At 40.8% G+C, this 13,696-nt stretch overlaps 1 protein-coding gene across 1 annotated transcript in view; it reads right to left on the bottom strand.

The window, feature by feature from the left end:
• The window catches only part of nxn (nucleoredoxin), a 66,439-nt gene extending 53,769 nt beyond the window's left edge, over window positions 1–12,670 (bottom strand). Inside the window, exon 1 of the mRNA XM_063493536.1 lies at window positions 12,112–12,670. Coding sequence (XP_063349606.1) covers window positions 12,112–12,420 — 309 coding nt within the window. The 5' untranslated portion in view covers window positions 12,421–12,670. The remainder of the gene's footprint in view (window positions 1–12,111) is intronic.
• Between the last annotated feature and the right edge of the window lie 1,026 nt (window positions 12,671–13,696).

Here is a 13,696-nt window from a genome sequence, read left to right as displayed (position 1 = left end):
TGCAGCCATCACGTCACATTAGGATGACTATTAGGGAAACAGTTTAGCCAGTGACTATTTAAAAAGCCATAATTTGATGCTGCATCCATTGAATCTTCCCCAGATAAGAGCCCCATGACTGCATTCAGTCATCTCCCTCCCTCCAAGGCCCTTTGAGAACATAGCACCAATCATAACATGTCTCAGCACTGAGTGAACAATGCACAGGACAAGAAAGAAGCCGGCCACAGCTCTGTGTGCCAGTAATCTCTCTTTGAGGCCCCCGCGTCTCTTAATTGCCCGGACACTTGTGTCCGAGGGTTGCTCTCGTTCCTCAGTGAAAAGATGAGACCTCTCGTGCTCCTTACAACAGGCTTAAGCTGATAAACCCTTTCATTCAACGTGGCCGTGGGATTGAGGCTTCATGCGAACAGATTGGGTAAAAAAAAGACTAATAAAAACAGCGATTAGCCTCCAACACAGAAACAGAGCTAAGCCACAGCACAGCCTCAGCAGGGGGTCTACTTTCAACCACTAAAAGTGTCTGATGATTTGTGAGAGCCTTTTCTGAGGAACACATTCCTCAGTGCAACTACATGAGCTGGAATGCATGTGGTGTTTTTGTTTTTACAGAACAAAGATGTAGCGGATTCCAAAATAGGATGTGATGAGTGAAGAAATACACAAGCGAGTCTCTCTTGGTCTCTACAAGCCTACTTCTAGCATGCATCCTAGACTACTAAATGAGAAACCCTCGTTCTTGGATAATAAGCACCTCTCGTGACATTTACTTCCTGACAGCGTTGCTCTCCCTTCATGAATCCTTCTTCTCATTTTCTCCCCAGTTACAGCCAACACCTCCATATGGGCTGCCATCAGTGTTTCTTCTGGCCTGTTGCTGTTGTGCATTATACAGAAACCGTGTGTTTGTCAGCAGCAAGGTCGAGTTCTCTGCGTGTTTGCTTTATTTGCAGCTGATGTGAACAAACAAAACAGCACCATACAATTCAATACAGGTCTACAGCATTACAATAAAAACGCAGGCTGACACTAAAACATAGAAAACAAGCTTTGAATTAAAAAAGAAAAAAAAAAATCTTTGCAGTCTGAAAACACAAGTTCTCCAAGATTGTGTCCACCTGACAAATGCTCCAAAAGGAAAAGGGTGAAGTTAATTCTTTGCTCTCCACCAACTGTGAGGGAAATATGCGAGTCTGCACCTCCTAAATGAATCAATCTTTTCCCCAGCCATCCCCCTGCTAGCTACATACAGAAAGGTTTCCACATACACACAAACTTCCTTTTAAAAGACAGAAACGTCACTAAAGAGAAAGATGAGAGCGAGTCAAAACAGTGATATTTTACCTGCTATCGCTGCTGCTTTTTGAAGCCAGAGATAACCATGCAGAGCAGGGGCATTATCAGCGCTGTCTGCGCTAGCTAGCCTGGTTAGCAAGCTTCATTCATCACTTGGCATTATGTAAAACAGATGGGTACTTATTTTACATTAAAAATACTTAATATTAAAAATAAAACACCAATTTACACTATGTTTGTTAGGGATGGTACCCGTTTCAAAATTTGGAGGGAAAAAAAAGTGATTTTTATTTAAGTACTATAGGTAGTGTGGGTGTAAATCTTCTGAAAGTGAAAGGAGGCAGCTCAGGTTACAGCATACAATTTCAGAAGGCTTTGCGGTTACAGAACATAATGCACCTAAACATGAAGGTCAATGGGGATTAACTCTGTAAAGCAACAAACTAAAATTTCGGCAATGCTATATAGTAATAATGTAGTGTAGTATCTAATATTAGTAAGTTTCTCAGCAACTGTCATAACATTTCAGACTGTGTCCTGTAAACAAAATATAATATTAACATTTCCTGTCAATGGCCTGCTACAACAAATTCAGAGTTTTAAAACAGTTGATGACCCTTTTTACCTTGGTATTAAATTGTGTATCAAGCCTCCTGTAATTCTTTCGGTGTTGTTAAATTCTGCTAAATGCTAAATTCCTGGTATCTTGACCTGGCCTTTGTATAACAAATACTCAAAGCTGAAAGCTAAAAGGGCACGCACCTGGCACACAAAGCAAGCACACCTTTAATTATAACTTGTAAATATATGAGCCTTTGTATTAAATGCAATACAATTGTATTAAGGCTGTATAAAAATTCACCAACCCTTCAGTTGTCAAAAAACATGGGCATTAATTAGACTGACTAGCTTTTGAACCAACATTTTTTGAAATTTCATATAGCCTATTTTTTAGTGCTTGTGGTTGCTGCTTTTATTACATATAAAAGTACTGATCACAGCAACTTTACAGACAACATGCATTTACTGTATAATGCCAAAATCTTTTTCAGTAGAAATAAATTTGGCGTGGTGGTTAGTACTGTTGCCTCACAGCAGGAAGGTCCCGAGTCCTAGGTTAACTGGTGAATCTAAATTGCCCATAGGTGTGAATGTGCGCATGAATAGTTGTCTGTCTCTCTGTGATAGACTGGTGACCTGTCTAGGGTGTACCGTGCCTCTCACCCTATGGTAGCTGGGATAGGCTCTAGCCTCCTGCGACCCTGGTGAGAATAAGTGGAAGAGAATGGATGGATGGATAATCATGTAATCAAGTACAAAAAAAAAAACAAACAAACAAAAAAACCCAAATAAACCACTAACTGACAAAAAGCAGGCAAGGCAATCTGTGCCATACTGTTACCTTAGTGACGGACTTTCAGTAGGAATAAACCAGCTCCAAAATAAACAGTTTCTTATTGTTAGTGTAATGCAACTGATAATGCAACAGCATGAATCAATTTATGGGGAGCACTGCAGCACCATTATTTGCTCTCCAGATTAGCTTGCCCACTGGTGACCTTGAGTAATAGCTCACAAATGTATTCTACAGAATCATGTGACATGTGCACAGAAACACACACACACACAAACACACACCAAGTGGGAATATCAACATATCCATTTGTCCAAAGAAGATATAATGTGCAATTATGTGGGGAGCGTGTTGTTGCAATGGTGTCAAATAACACAGGCGAGGTAAACTCAGTGAACCTGGCTGCAGATGATTTTGGATATTTAGATTGATAATTGAAACAGAAACACATTAAATGTTCCAAGTACAAGTATGCTTGTTTGTGTGCAATCTCCTGCCGGAGCGGGTGGGTGCATCTGCAAATGATTCCAAGTGACTCTCTGGTTATTACCAAAATAATGAGCTAACTACAGGCCATGGAGATCTGCTTCAGCTAGACTCTCCTCAATTTTATTCACTTTTTCTAAAAAACAACATGCCAACTTAGCAAAAATGGCATTTAAATTAGTCACACACAACTACTGAGTCTTATTGGGATGCTGAGGTCTGACAAAAAGTACATTTGAAGATGCTCACCTATATTTCTTCATCCTTTCTGCAATTCTTAAAACTCAACTTGCTTCTGAGCTAAACCGCAAAGACTGAAAAAGCTGATTCAATATTATGGAAAAGACTCTTGGGAAGCATGTCTGCATTGGCATCGGATCTTATTAGACATATGATACATCCTCAGCTGTCTCATTATCCTACAGGAGATTAACAGCTCACTGTAAATGTGGCATCTGTGTAGGAGAAAAGTAAGGATCAGCCATCAGTTAGAACCAGCTAATCTGAATTATGTGAGATCAGCAAGGTCAAAACATTACATGCAGATAAAACCCTTCAAACAGCAGGGGGGTAAAAGGGACGTGCAAACAAGACGCTTAAATTGAAGAAGCAGAAAAAGAAGACGGGGTTTCTGGGCCTGGGCAAAGGGTTAGGTAATGGAAGTTTCTGCAAACTGTCAAAAAGACTGTGACAAAGCTATTTCTGGATTTTAATATTGTTCAGTTTCCTCTGGTGCTCAGAGAACATCTTGTTGCTGAGTAACAGAGTTGGAAAGTGCACATGCTGAAAGGATACCACTGATAACTGATGAGATGTGGCACATTGAATATACTGTCTAGTTATTGCCTGTCAAAGTTTCCCTAAAAGGAACAGCTCTGCATTTTGGGAAATACAGCCGCAACGGTTTAATCATTTACGTAATCGTGTGCAGGCCCTTGTTTTGCTAGTTAAAGTTAAAAAAAAGGATGTGTTAGGTGTGGACTTTGGTGCCTGACACCACAGGCCCCCAAGTCCTCCTAAGCTGCATGTTTAAGAATTGTTCCACACTTGACCAAAGTGGGATCCGGGGACTTTGGATATCAAGTCAATGCTTCGGGCTCTGTTGTCCTGCTCATGCCATTCCTTGAATTCTAGGGAGGCCACTGTTGTTGAGGACCATTGCCAAAGGGGTTTGCAACAATGTACAGGTACAGGCGAGGAGTGGATGGCTCTTGTCAAAATCCAGATCAACTTGAACCCAGCAGTCTATTTGAGTGATTTTAATGGTGTGGGTGACCGGTATATTTGCCTTTTTAATGAGCAGAAGATCTATAGGATGAACTCTGAGGGCCACCATAGTCAGATTTTTCCCCACTCGTTTTCTAATCTTTGTGCTCCAGTATAATAACAGCTCCATGTTGACCATGCAAATATTAGAGCAGTATTGATCTTCTCATCTATACTTGAGTCAGAAAGCAAATGAACAGATCTCCAAAATGTTGAAATGTTCTTATATGAAAAGAGAAAATCTAAAATGCAGATAATGCAGCCTTAAGTTAAAAGAATAATTCAAAAGCCAAAAGAGCTTTAACTTTAAAAGGGTCTGCCTCACAAATCAATCCACAATATTAAAATCCTACTCTGTTATTGCAATGACAGGCAATAAAATGAAATACACTGCATTGGCCTTGTCTTACAGGAAATTCATCTTTCAAACTTCTCAAAGAGCTGGATGCTACTCTGTCTTCTGTCATGCAGCATTAGGAATCCCACAAAGCCCATAAGAATACAGAGGAAGAAGTGGTCATCATTTCTGGTCCTGTCCTCACTTCACAATATTCCATGCAGCAACTGTTTTTCTGAACTTTTAGGTAATCGTTTTAACAATTTAAATCAATAACTTATTTCAACTGGTTAGACATCAAATTGCAATCCTAACTGATGCTTGCTGCTCTTGGATGTTGTTTCTTTCTACTGTTAAAGTACAAAAATGGCATAGGTTTTAAATTTGTAGTTAAGCAACAGCCTTCAGCTGTCAGAATTCAACATACCCTTTCTCACTTTGTCAGAGGGAATGCTTCGTATGTGAGGTAGAAAAAAAAAAAAAAAAATGCACTTGCCGCATGCAACAGCTAAACCGGGCGAGAAAGCAGGGCTGATGCCAGCGTGCCATGCTACATGCTGAGACACTGGATCTCTTTGTACGACGAGCTTCTTTACAGACAGCAGCAGGAGCTGCAGGAACACTTACACTTGAATGAAAATACCACAGACAGGAGGGGGTTTACAGCTTGCGTGTACACACAACAGTGCACACAACCGGGGGAAGCAGGGTGGCGGTCACATGGAAGTGAAAAGGCTATCGTCCAGAGGGAAACTTGTCATGCCAGAAATTTTAAAACTATGAATAAATTTACATCAAATCAGCATCCCGTCTCACCGATGCAACAGATATCCTACCTGAGATAGATTTTATTGTTTGTTAGTGGTGACGATGAAAATTTGTAGCAATCCTACACGGCCCAAATTTCGTATCCATAAATATATCTTTTTCATTTAGCTCAGGAAATATGATCACTGGAAATGTAGAGGGGAAAACTGAGAAATCACAAAGAGCCAACATTCAATCTAGGAGAGATAACAGCAAGACAAAGGACAGCTCTGGATGGCAGGATGCCCCTGGGGCGGCTATGCTGTTATTATGTTGGAAAGGGCTGCTGAGCTGCGGTGCGGGGCAATTACAGACCGGAGGATTGACTGGGGGGAGGGTCCGGGCAAGCCAACCCATCCATGAAGCGCTCTCAGCTCAGAGAAAAGGAGAACAAACTCTGATACAGCAGCAATAAACCATAACAGATGATGGTGGCTTCACCCGTTGAAGTAACAACCATCTGCTTATTCCCATGGAAAAGAGTTCGGTCTAAGCCGCTTTGCTGTCATCAGTGGAACCCAAAATTAATTTTGAGTGATGCATGCTGAACTTTCTGCTGCATCGGTTTGGATTATTTTACTAGTATATGTCACAAATAGGGTGGTTTGGGATAACGTACAGGGCTAAATGAATCATCTGTTGTTCTCATAGAGAGCTACAGCAGACACTGTGGTGAACACATTAGCCACGTCTATTATCTTTAACGTCACTCCACTTTGGAAAGTCCTGGCTGAAAACCACACACCGTCCACTAGCGATCCAGCCGGAGAACGCGGGACAAAGAGGAAAAGTCAGTCTCAGAGTATCGTTTCAGTGGTTCATGGACTACAGTCAGAGGTCGCAGCCTTACAGCCATTGTGTGTTGTCACTGAACGGGTAGATAACGGAAGTAAAAACAGATAGAGTTGCAAGGGGGAAAGAGTTTTACGAGACACATAATGCGACTGTTCGCCAAACTCTCACTTGGGTAACTTAAGCCACTCAACTTCACCTCTGATGAAATCTCCATTGTCGCCTCTCATAATATTACAGCTCTCCAAGTAAAGAGGCCACAATGGGCAGTGAAAGGAGACAGTAATACAAGCTCGGTGCTGTGAGAAGTAACAGTTGGCACTGCTGAGTATCCCGGGTCCAAACACACAATTTCCATGCCCCGTGGCCCTGAACGGCTTCAGTGGAGCAGGTGTCTGTGCACATTCTTTACATAAGCTTTTGTCAAACATGGCGCACAGGAACAAGGCCTCACAGCTGCAGGACAATGGAGTCTCATTAAAGTACAGCTCTGCAGCCAGACATGCACACTTACAGCCGGAGTCAAGGTAACAGTTTCTCCAAGGTCAGTTTGTGGTCAGAAATGGGGCCAAACCAAATGGTGAGAACTGCATTTGAATTATATTACAGAAACATGCCATAAGTTATTTACCAAAATGTAAAATAAATAAATAAATCAATAAAATAAAAAGCTTAAAGCCGTTGTGCTGACAGAAACAGAAATAAAAGACTGAAAGCAAGTACAGCTGAAGTTCAAACTGCACATTGTGATTAAATTAATGCCTGATGAATCGCTGAGGTAATTGTGCTCTTCCATGCAATTTAGACAAAATTACCGTTATGCTGATGTTCCAGCATAATGTCAGTGTCAGACCCCTGAGCCATGAACCATGCTGGAGAAGTAAACACTCTGTGCATGAAGCTAGATAGCACTGTATTTTTAGACGTTAGAAATCTGAATGTATAAGAAAAAAATGCCAAGAATCAGTGTGAAGATTAGAGGTTTCTGCTCTTCAGTTTAACTGATTTTAAGATTGTGTCGTGCAACCTGCACGGGTGAAATGTTTTAAAGTAAGGATCAGCTCATTCACTTTAATTCCATAGCCAACTTCATACCACTTACTAAAACCTCTAACGAAGAAATCTAAGAAGTACGGATTAGGCAAGGCAACGTGCAGACACTTTTATCAACCTTCTCACATTTGTTCCATCTGTGTTGGTTTTTAGTTTTTGTGCAAGTCATCATCTTTGAGTTTGACACATCTTGACACATTTAGAGATGGCCTTTTGTTTTCACTTATAGTACAAGTTTAGGTCAGTTTATAAGCCGTTTCATGTATCGTATGCCAAGCTGTACAGGAAGGCCGGGCCAAAATTTGTGATGAATACATCTCTAAATCTGACATTTAACTCTCACGGTCTTTCCGCTGCAAATGTTCCACATCACAGAAGCCTCAAAAATGTCCCAGTATTAACCCAGACCAAAACAGAAGACCTCTACAACACAAAGCCACAGAAACCAAAGGCAAAGCTGATCAAGAACAGCGGATTACCACCTGCAGATAAAACAGTTCAAACCACTCTTTCAAGCCACTTCTTTGGTTACAGTGAAGGATGCATGATGGGCAGGCTGCAATTCAGTTTTCAGCAGACCACTGACATACTGATGAAAGGTGTCCTTAGCCCCACTCTGAAGCTCCTTGCACCCTTCGCCCCTGGCTGCGAGCCGAGCGAGCGGGCGGGCGTCCTGCCTCAGGGGGCCAGCCACACAGCAGAACCGCCGACCAGGAGGAGTCGAACAAGAGGCCTTTCTCTCCCTGCGATGTGATCCTCCCCCCTCTCACTCCTGCAGGAACGACTCTGGCAGCATCTCAGCTTGTTCTCCCCCTTAAGTAAAGTTGGATTCTCAGATCACTTTGGCCATGGCTTCAATTCATTTACATGCAACTCTCTCTCTCTGCTGCTGCTGGTGCTGGTGCACAAGTCCATGTAAGGCAGTGCCAGCAAGTCAGACAGCTGGCCATCTCTGAACAACAGCAGACATCCATTCACTAAGAACTCGCTACTCGAGGGTCTCTCAAAACGAGCACAAGTGGAGAGTCCTGTGTGCTGTTTAGAAACTGTGTTGTGAACCCATAGCTTGACCACCAGCTCAAACAAAGCAGAAACAATTATGCAGTGTATAACTGACCCCAGCGTAACCTTTATAAAAACCAGACACGCACATGAGGGGAGAGCAAAATTAAATTCATTCATTTGGTACCAAGATATAATGGCCAATTACACTTCTCAGTACATTCATATTACGAAACCACCAGAACAACATGACAGTTTCACCTTTTTCTCTCCAAGGACAGATTAAATAAAGACTGGCAGAAGACTTTCTTTACTTTCTGCATTTAATCAGGAATATTATCCTTTCTTGATTAAATAACAAACATTTCCTGCAACGGGAAGGCCTGGATAAGTCCTAAGTAAAAGAAAAGGGGACAGCCTCCAGAGAGAGGGAAGGAGCCAAGTCAGTACAGGGCAGAGGAGTGGAAGCAGAGGGAGGAGGAGGAGGGGGGGGGAGGAGGAGGAGGAGGAGGAGGGGAAAGTACAATTGGAGATTCTGAGGTGGGTTAGAAGGCTCTGAAAGACAGGGCTGAAGAAAAATTGCATCCTTCGCCAGGAGATGAGTTCTGCCTGCATCACGTCAAAAACAAACCGGAATGGAGGGCTGAGAGGGCCACTTAGTCTCCACAGACCCACAACATCAACAGAGCCCACCACTGAGTCAACATCACTCACCCATTAGGTCTGCCTGTGCCTGTCTATGGTACAAATAGTACTGTGATGTTCTCGTTCAGATGTTCTGGCACATCACGAGCAGGCGATCTTCCTGTGTTACTCAGAGCCAAATGAGAGGTTTTTAAGATTACCCCCATTTCACCGCCGGCTAACTTCACAGCGCCTGACCTGCAAAATGTGATTCTCACACTTGAATCAGACACAACTAATTATAACTAAAACAAAGAAAAATTGTTGCATTTGGGTCCTCAGCTGACCACCTTCTGTTTAATCAAAGCACATAAATCCCCACACAATAGGCTGCTAATTATGGCTGCAATTATTTTCATTATCATTTAATCTCCTCATTATTTGCTGTTTATTTTTCAATTAGTCCAAAAAACACTTTTTGGCAAAAAAAGAAAAGAAAAGTAAGAAAAAGAGTGAATGAAATCCATTTAAAATTCCCTCGGAACAAGTTGAGGCTTATTTTATTCAACCAAATATATTCGGTGTGCCTCTGTGCATGACAAAGAACGCCATGAAATCCTTGTGTTGGAATTTTTTTAAATTTTTTTTTTTTTTTGGGGGGGGGGGGGGGGGAAGGAAAGACATTCAGTCTATAATCAATAGAGCTGCAGATTAATTAACCATCTATCAGAGCTCAACTGATTACACCAAGAAAACCCAGAAGAGAAAGGGAAATGAGCCATTTCTGAACAAAAACATGCTGCCAGATCCTCTGAAGATAAACATCTGATTAAATGGAAAAGAAACTGCTGTGTATGTGAAGGCAGGAAAACCACCCTGTAATGCTATAATATAACTTGAATGCCAGCATGCACAAATCACAAATTAACTAGTGCCTGATAACAGATAACAATGCTCTGCGCATTTCTAAAGTCATATTTATAAGACTCTGTTAGTACAGTGAATTATGACGAATGTGTGGAGATGAAGCCCAAACTGAACGAAGACTGCAGGCCTCTGCAAAAATGAGATAGACAGCTGTATTGCAATATTCTCACACGGTCTGGGCAGCAAACAGACCACCAATTAGAGCACGAACAATGCTTATGTTGATGCCACACATATTTTCCGCTTGGAGTTACAACACAATAACACTGCACTGTGGACGTGCTCCGCCCCAGACAACAAGACAACCCCCACTCCCCTGTCATCACTGCACCTTATTCACGTCTGGACTTCATTATGAAGTGTAACGGAAATCATCATTGGCAATTTGAAAGAATTTATGAGACAATGATTCAATCCAAGTCATGCCTCGTGGTCACAAAGAACGGTTAGGATTATACATGGCTAAGCAAGGCACGTCTTTTCTAAAACCAATACGAACGGTTAAGACAAGAAGCAGATTTTAAACATTTTAGACCACCGTGGTTTTATGTACACACCGCCTGACGTGACTGATGCTAAACTAGATTACATCGTTTTTGCTGTATGATTTTCCTAAAAATATTTCCTCTTATAGGCATCAGGCCTCACCTTTAAAATAATAATATATATTTTTTAAAAACAACAAAAAGAGAAATGGTCACAGTCCTCTTTATTTGGACAATTTGTTATCTAGTCTAGCATTTTTCTTTGTGAGCATCATCAGAATTCACTGACACGCCTGACTGATGCCATGCAAATGCAGCTGAGCATGGTGTCTTTGTTTATGCCTCATCTGCAATTACATTTAGATTCAGCAAGGATGAGACCTGTGCTGCAAACTGGACACTGGCATGGCCCTCTGGCATTCTGCTGTACACACGACATATGAAACATTGTCCTCAATTCCATTTTTCTAAGACTTGGATTTATTTTTTCTGGAGCTGTAGATAGCACTTCCTGACAGAGCAAACCTCTACCATGATATATAATCCATAAGATTTTTATTTTTGGAAAGGAAGAATATATTTGAATAAATCATTTTTTCCTGTCAGTTTTTGCAATTAACAAAAAAAAAGGGGATATTTATCCCAAATAATAAAACTCCTTCAAAAACAAACAAAAAAAAAACTAATTAATTTTTTTGGCTTAAAGTCATTTACACAGAGAGAAATTAAGCAATTTAATCCACACATCCATCACAAAATACACGCCTAAGCCTCTCGATGTACACAAACATTACAAATATAAAAGTAATTACTAAGTCAGGGAAATCTAAGTAGTCAGAAATCTTCAAAGCACTGCTTTGCTGACACTCTTAGGAAATTAAGGAAAACTGAAGATGAAATGATAGTAAAATGAAAAAACAGGCCTTCTCTGTGTACAGGCCACACCTGGATAATATGATAGAATATAAAATAACAACACTGCTATGATGCTCAGTTGAACTATGCTTCTGCAATGACTCTCTGGTCAAAATATGAGCCAGTGCAAAGTGAAGAAACAAAAAGAAAAGAAGCCTGTCTAGAAGAATGTCTAGACTGGCACTTTTAAGATATACTGATAAAAATCAAGTCAAAGGGCAAGAGTCCATCCTTTTACTCTAAGTGTTTATTTTTGTTTGTTTGCTTTTTTTTTTTTTTTTTTTTTTTTTTTTTTTTAAATTAAAATGGTTGAAATGTGGTTTTTAAAAGTCACATTTCAGTTAACATCTCTAACATATTTTTGTGGAAAAACTGACAATTCAATCATGTATATGTCAGTTAAAATAAACAGCTGATTTTATAGTTTAAAAACACACACGTACGCACACGTTAGTGTGTGATAGGTGTGTGTTATCAATAACGAATACCAGTAACAAGATTTCTACAGAGAATCTGAAGATGATCCCATTTGTCCCCCTTGAATGAATCTGATTAAAATAAGTCGATGTAGGACAAACCCAATTCATGACCCAAATTAAAAACTACACCTGTGCTCTGACAGAAGAAGCAGACATAACCTAAATGTGTAGGGTTTTTTTTTTAATTATTTTTCCAGGGTCTTTCAACCCATGTACAACACAGAAACCCCCCTTCAGACACTGAGCCCTGATTCGGCTGCTGCTCTTCATCACCGCTGCACATCTTACCTTTTTGTGTCTGTCTTTGAAAGGTAACGCAGGCCATGGCATCTCCTGCAAAAAGTCTTGCCAGTGTTTCTGATCCGGATCAGACGAGATGAAGACGATTTCCAATTTGTCCTTATGTTCAGACGTCTTTTTGAACCTGCTGTAAAACTCGCACAGGCTGCCGTTGAACTGCTTGCACGGGGCGTTCAGGCTGCACCCGAAGAAGAGCCCGACCAGGGACAGCTTCGCGCCCAGAGACTGCACGTCCACCTCGGCTTTCTCGCTGTTGACGAGCCGCTCCCCGAGTAGACTCACCAGAAACTCCGACATCGCAGCGTACAGTCCTCGAACACACAACGTTACCCTCAGCCGAAACCGCTGTACATGTAACCGCTATGTTCAAGCGACACCCAGCACTTCCTCCACCTCCAATTTGAGGTTTTAGGTGAGCTCCCAGCCCCGGCGAGGCGTTGCGGTCTCTGTGTTCACCGCTGCTCGTCCTCCGGTGCGAGCGCTGTGCAGGAATGCGCTCCGCTTAAATCGCCCTGACTGCAACAGCGGTTGCGCTCTTTTAAGAGAAAAGCACACACTTTTGTCACAATATTTATCATTCTGTTTGTAAGGAAGCCACTTTAATCAATTTACGGATTTCTAATGCATTAAAAGCTGCACTTGCAGCTGAATTGTTTTAATTTCCGAGTTTATGGGTTTCTTTTTTTCTTTTGTTAAATTTTCAGATTAATAACAGCGGTTTTCCGGGCTTGACCTCCAGAATCGCATTAGAGTCTTGTGTTTGCAAACATTATTAGATTGGAGTCGATTAATTTTCTTTAGACAACTGTAAATTAAATTCTACTCATTTTTATTTAGACTGGGGTGAGACTAAACTCAACTGCTGTGGATGTGCTGCCACCTAGTCCTCACAAAAGAAAACAAGGGTCAGTCACATCACATCTGAGAAAAGTTCCTATCTGATCCCCTCACAGTCAGGTGATTCGTAATTACAACAGCTTTAAAATAAGTAATTAATTCCAAATTTTTACCTTTTACGTTTGCTACAGTGAATGGTCAGAAAACACAGGAAACATCCAAAGTAGCAATGTTTTCTTCTGTTACTGACATCAAGTTTGTGTTGAAATATTTAAACTAATAACTACTAACTGATCATCCTGAAACAAAAAAAAAGAGCTTTTGGCTTTAGATCGTGACAAATGGAGTGTGTTTAAATTGAATTTGGTTCCAGTTTTTTAATAGATTAAACATGCTTTTCAGCCTGGAAAGATTTGATCTTGCTAGCTAATGTAACTATTATGTTATGGGTGTTCCAAAGTGACAAAAAATAAAATAAAATAAATAAAGGAAAACTAAAAAGCACCAAATTTCAAATCACCCTTGCACTTTGACGAGCTCTATCTCAGACTATTTTTGGAGTATGACATATGAACATTCAGTGTCTTGATTAGACACGCAAAAGTTATTGTATGACAAAAATTTACTGATTCTGAGGGTGTGACACTCACTAATTTGCCATAGAATGACTCATGAAAAGTTCTGGCACAGCTTCATCTATTTTGAAGTTGCATAGAAGATGAGGAACAACTGAAAC

Source organism: Pelmatolapia mariae, linkage group LG14 (assembly GCF_036321145.2).
Source record: "Pelmatolapia mariae isolate MD_Pm_ZW linkage group LG14, Pm_UMD_F_2, whole genome shotgun sequence".
NCBI lineage: Eukaryota > Metazoa > Chordata > Actinopteri > Cichliformes > Cichlidae > Pelmatolapia > Pelmatolapia mariae.
This window is presented reverse-complemented; position numbering and strand designations above follow the sequence as displayed.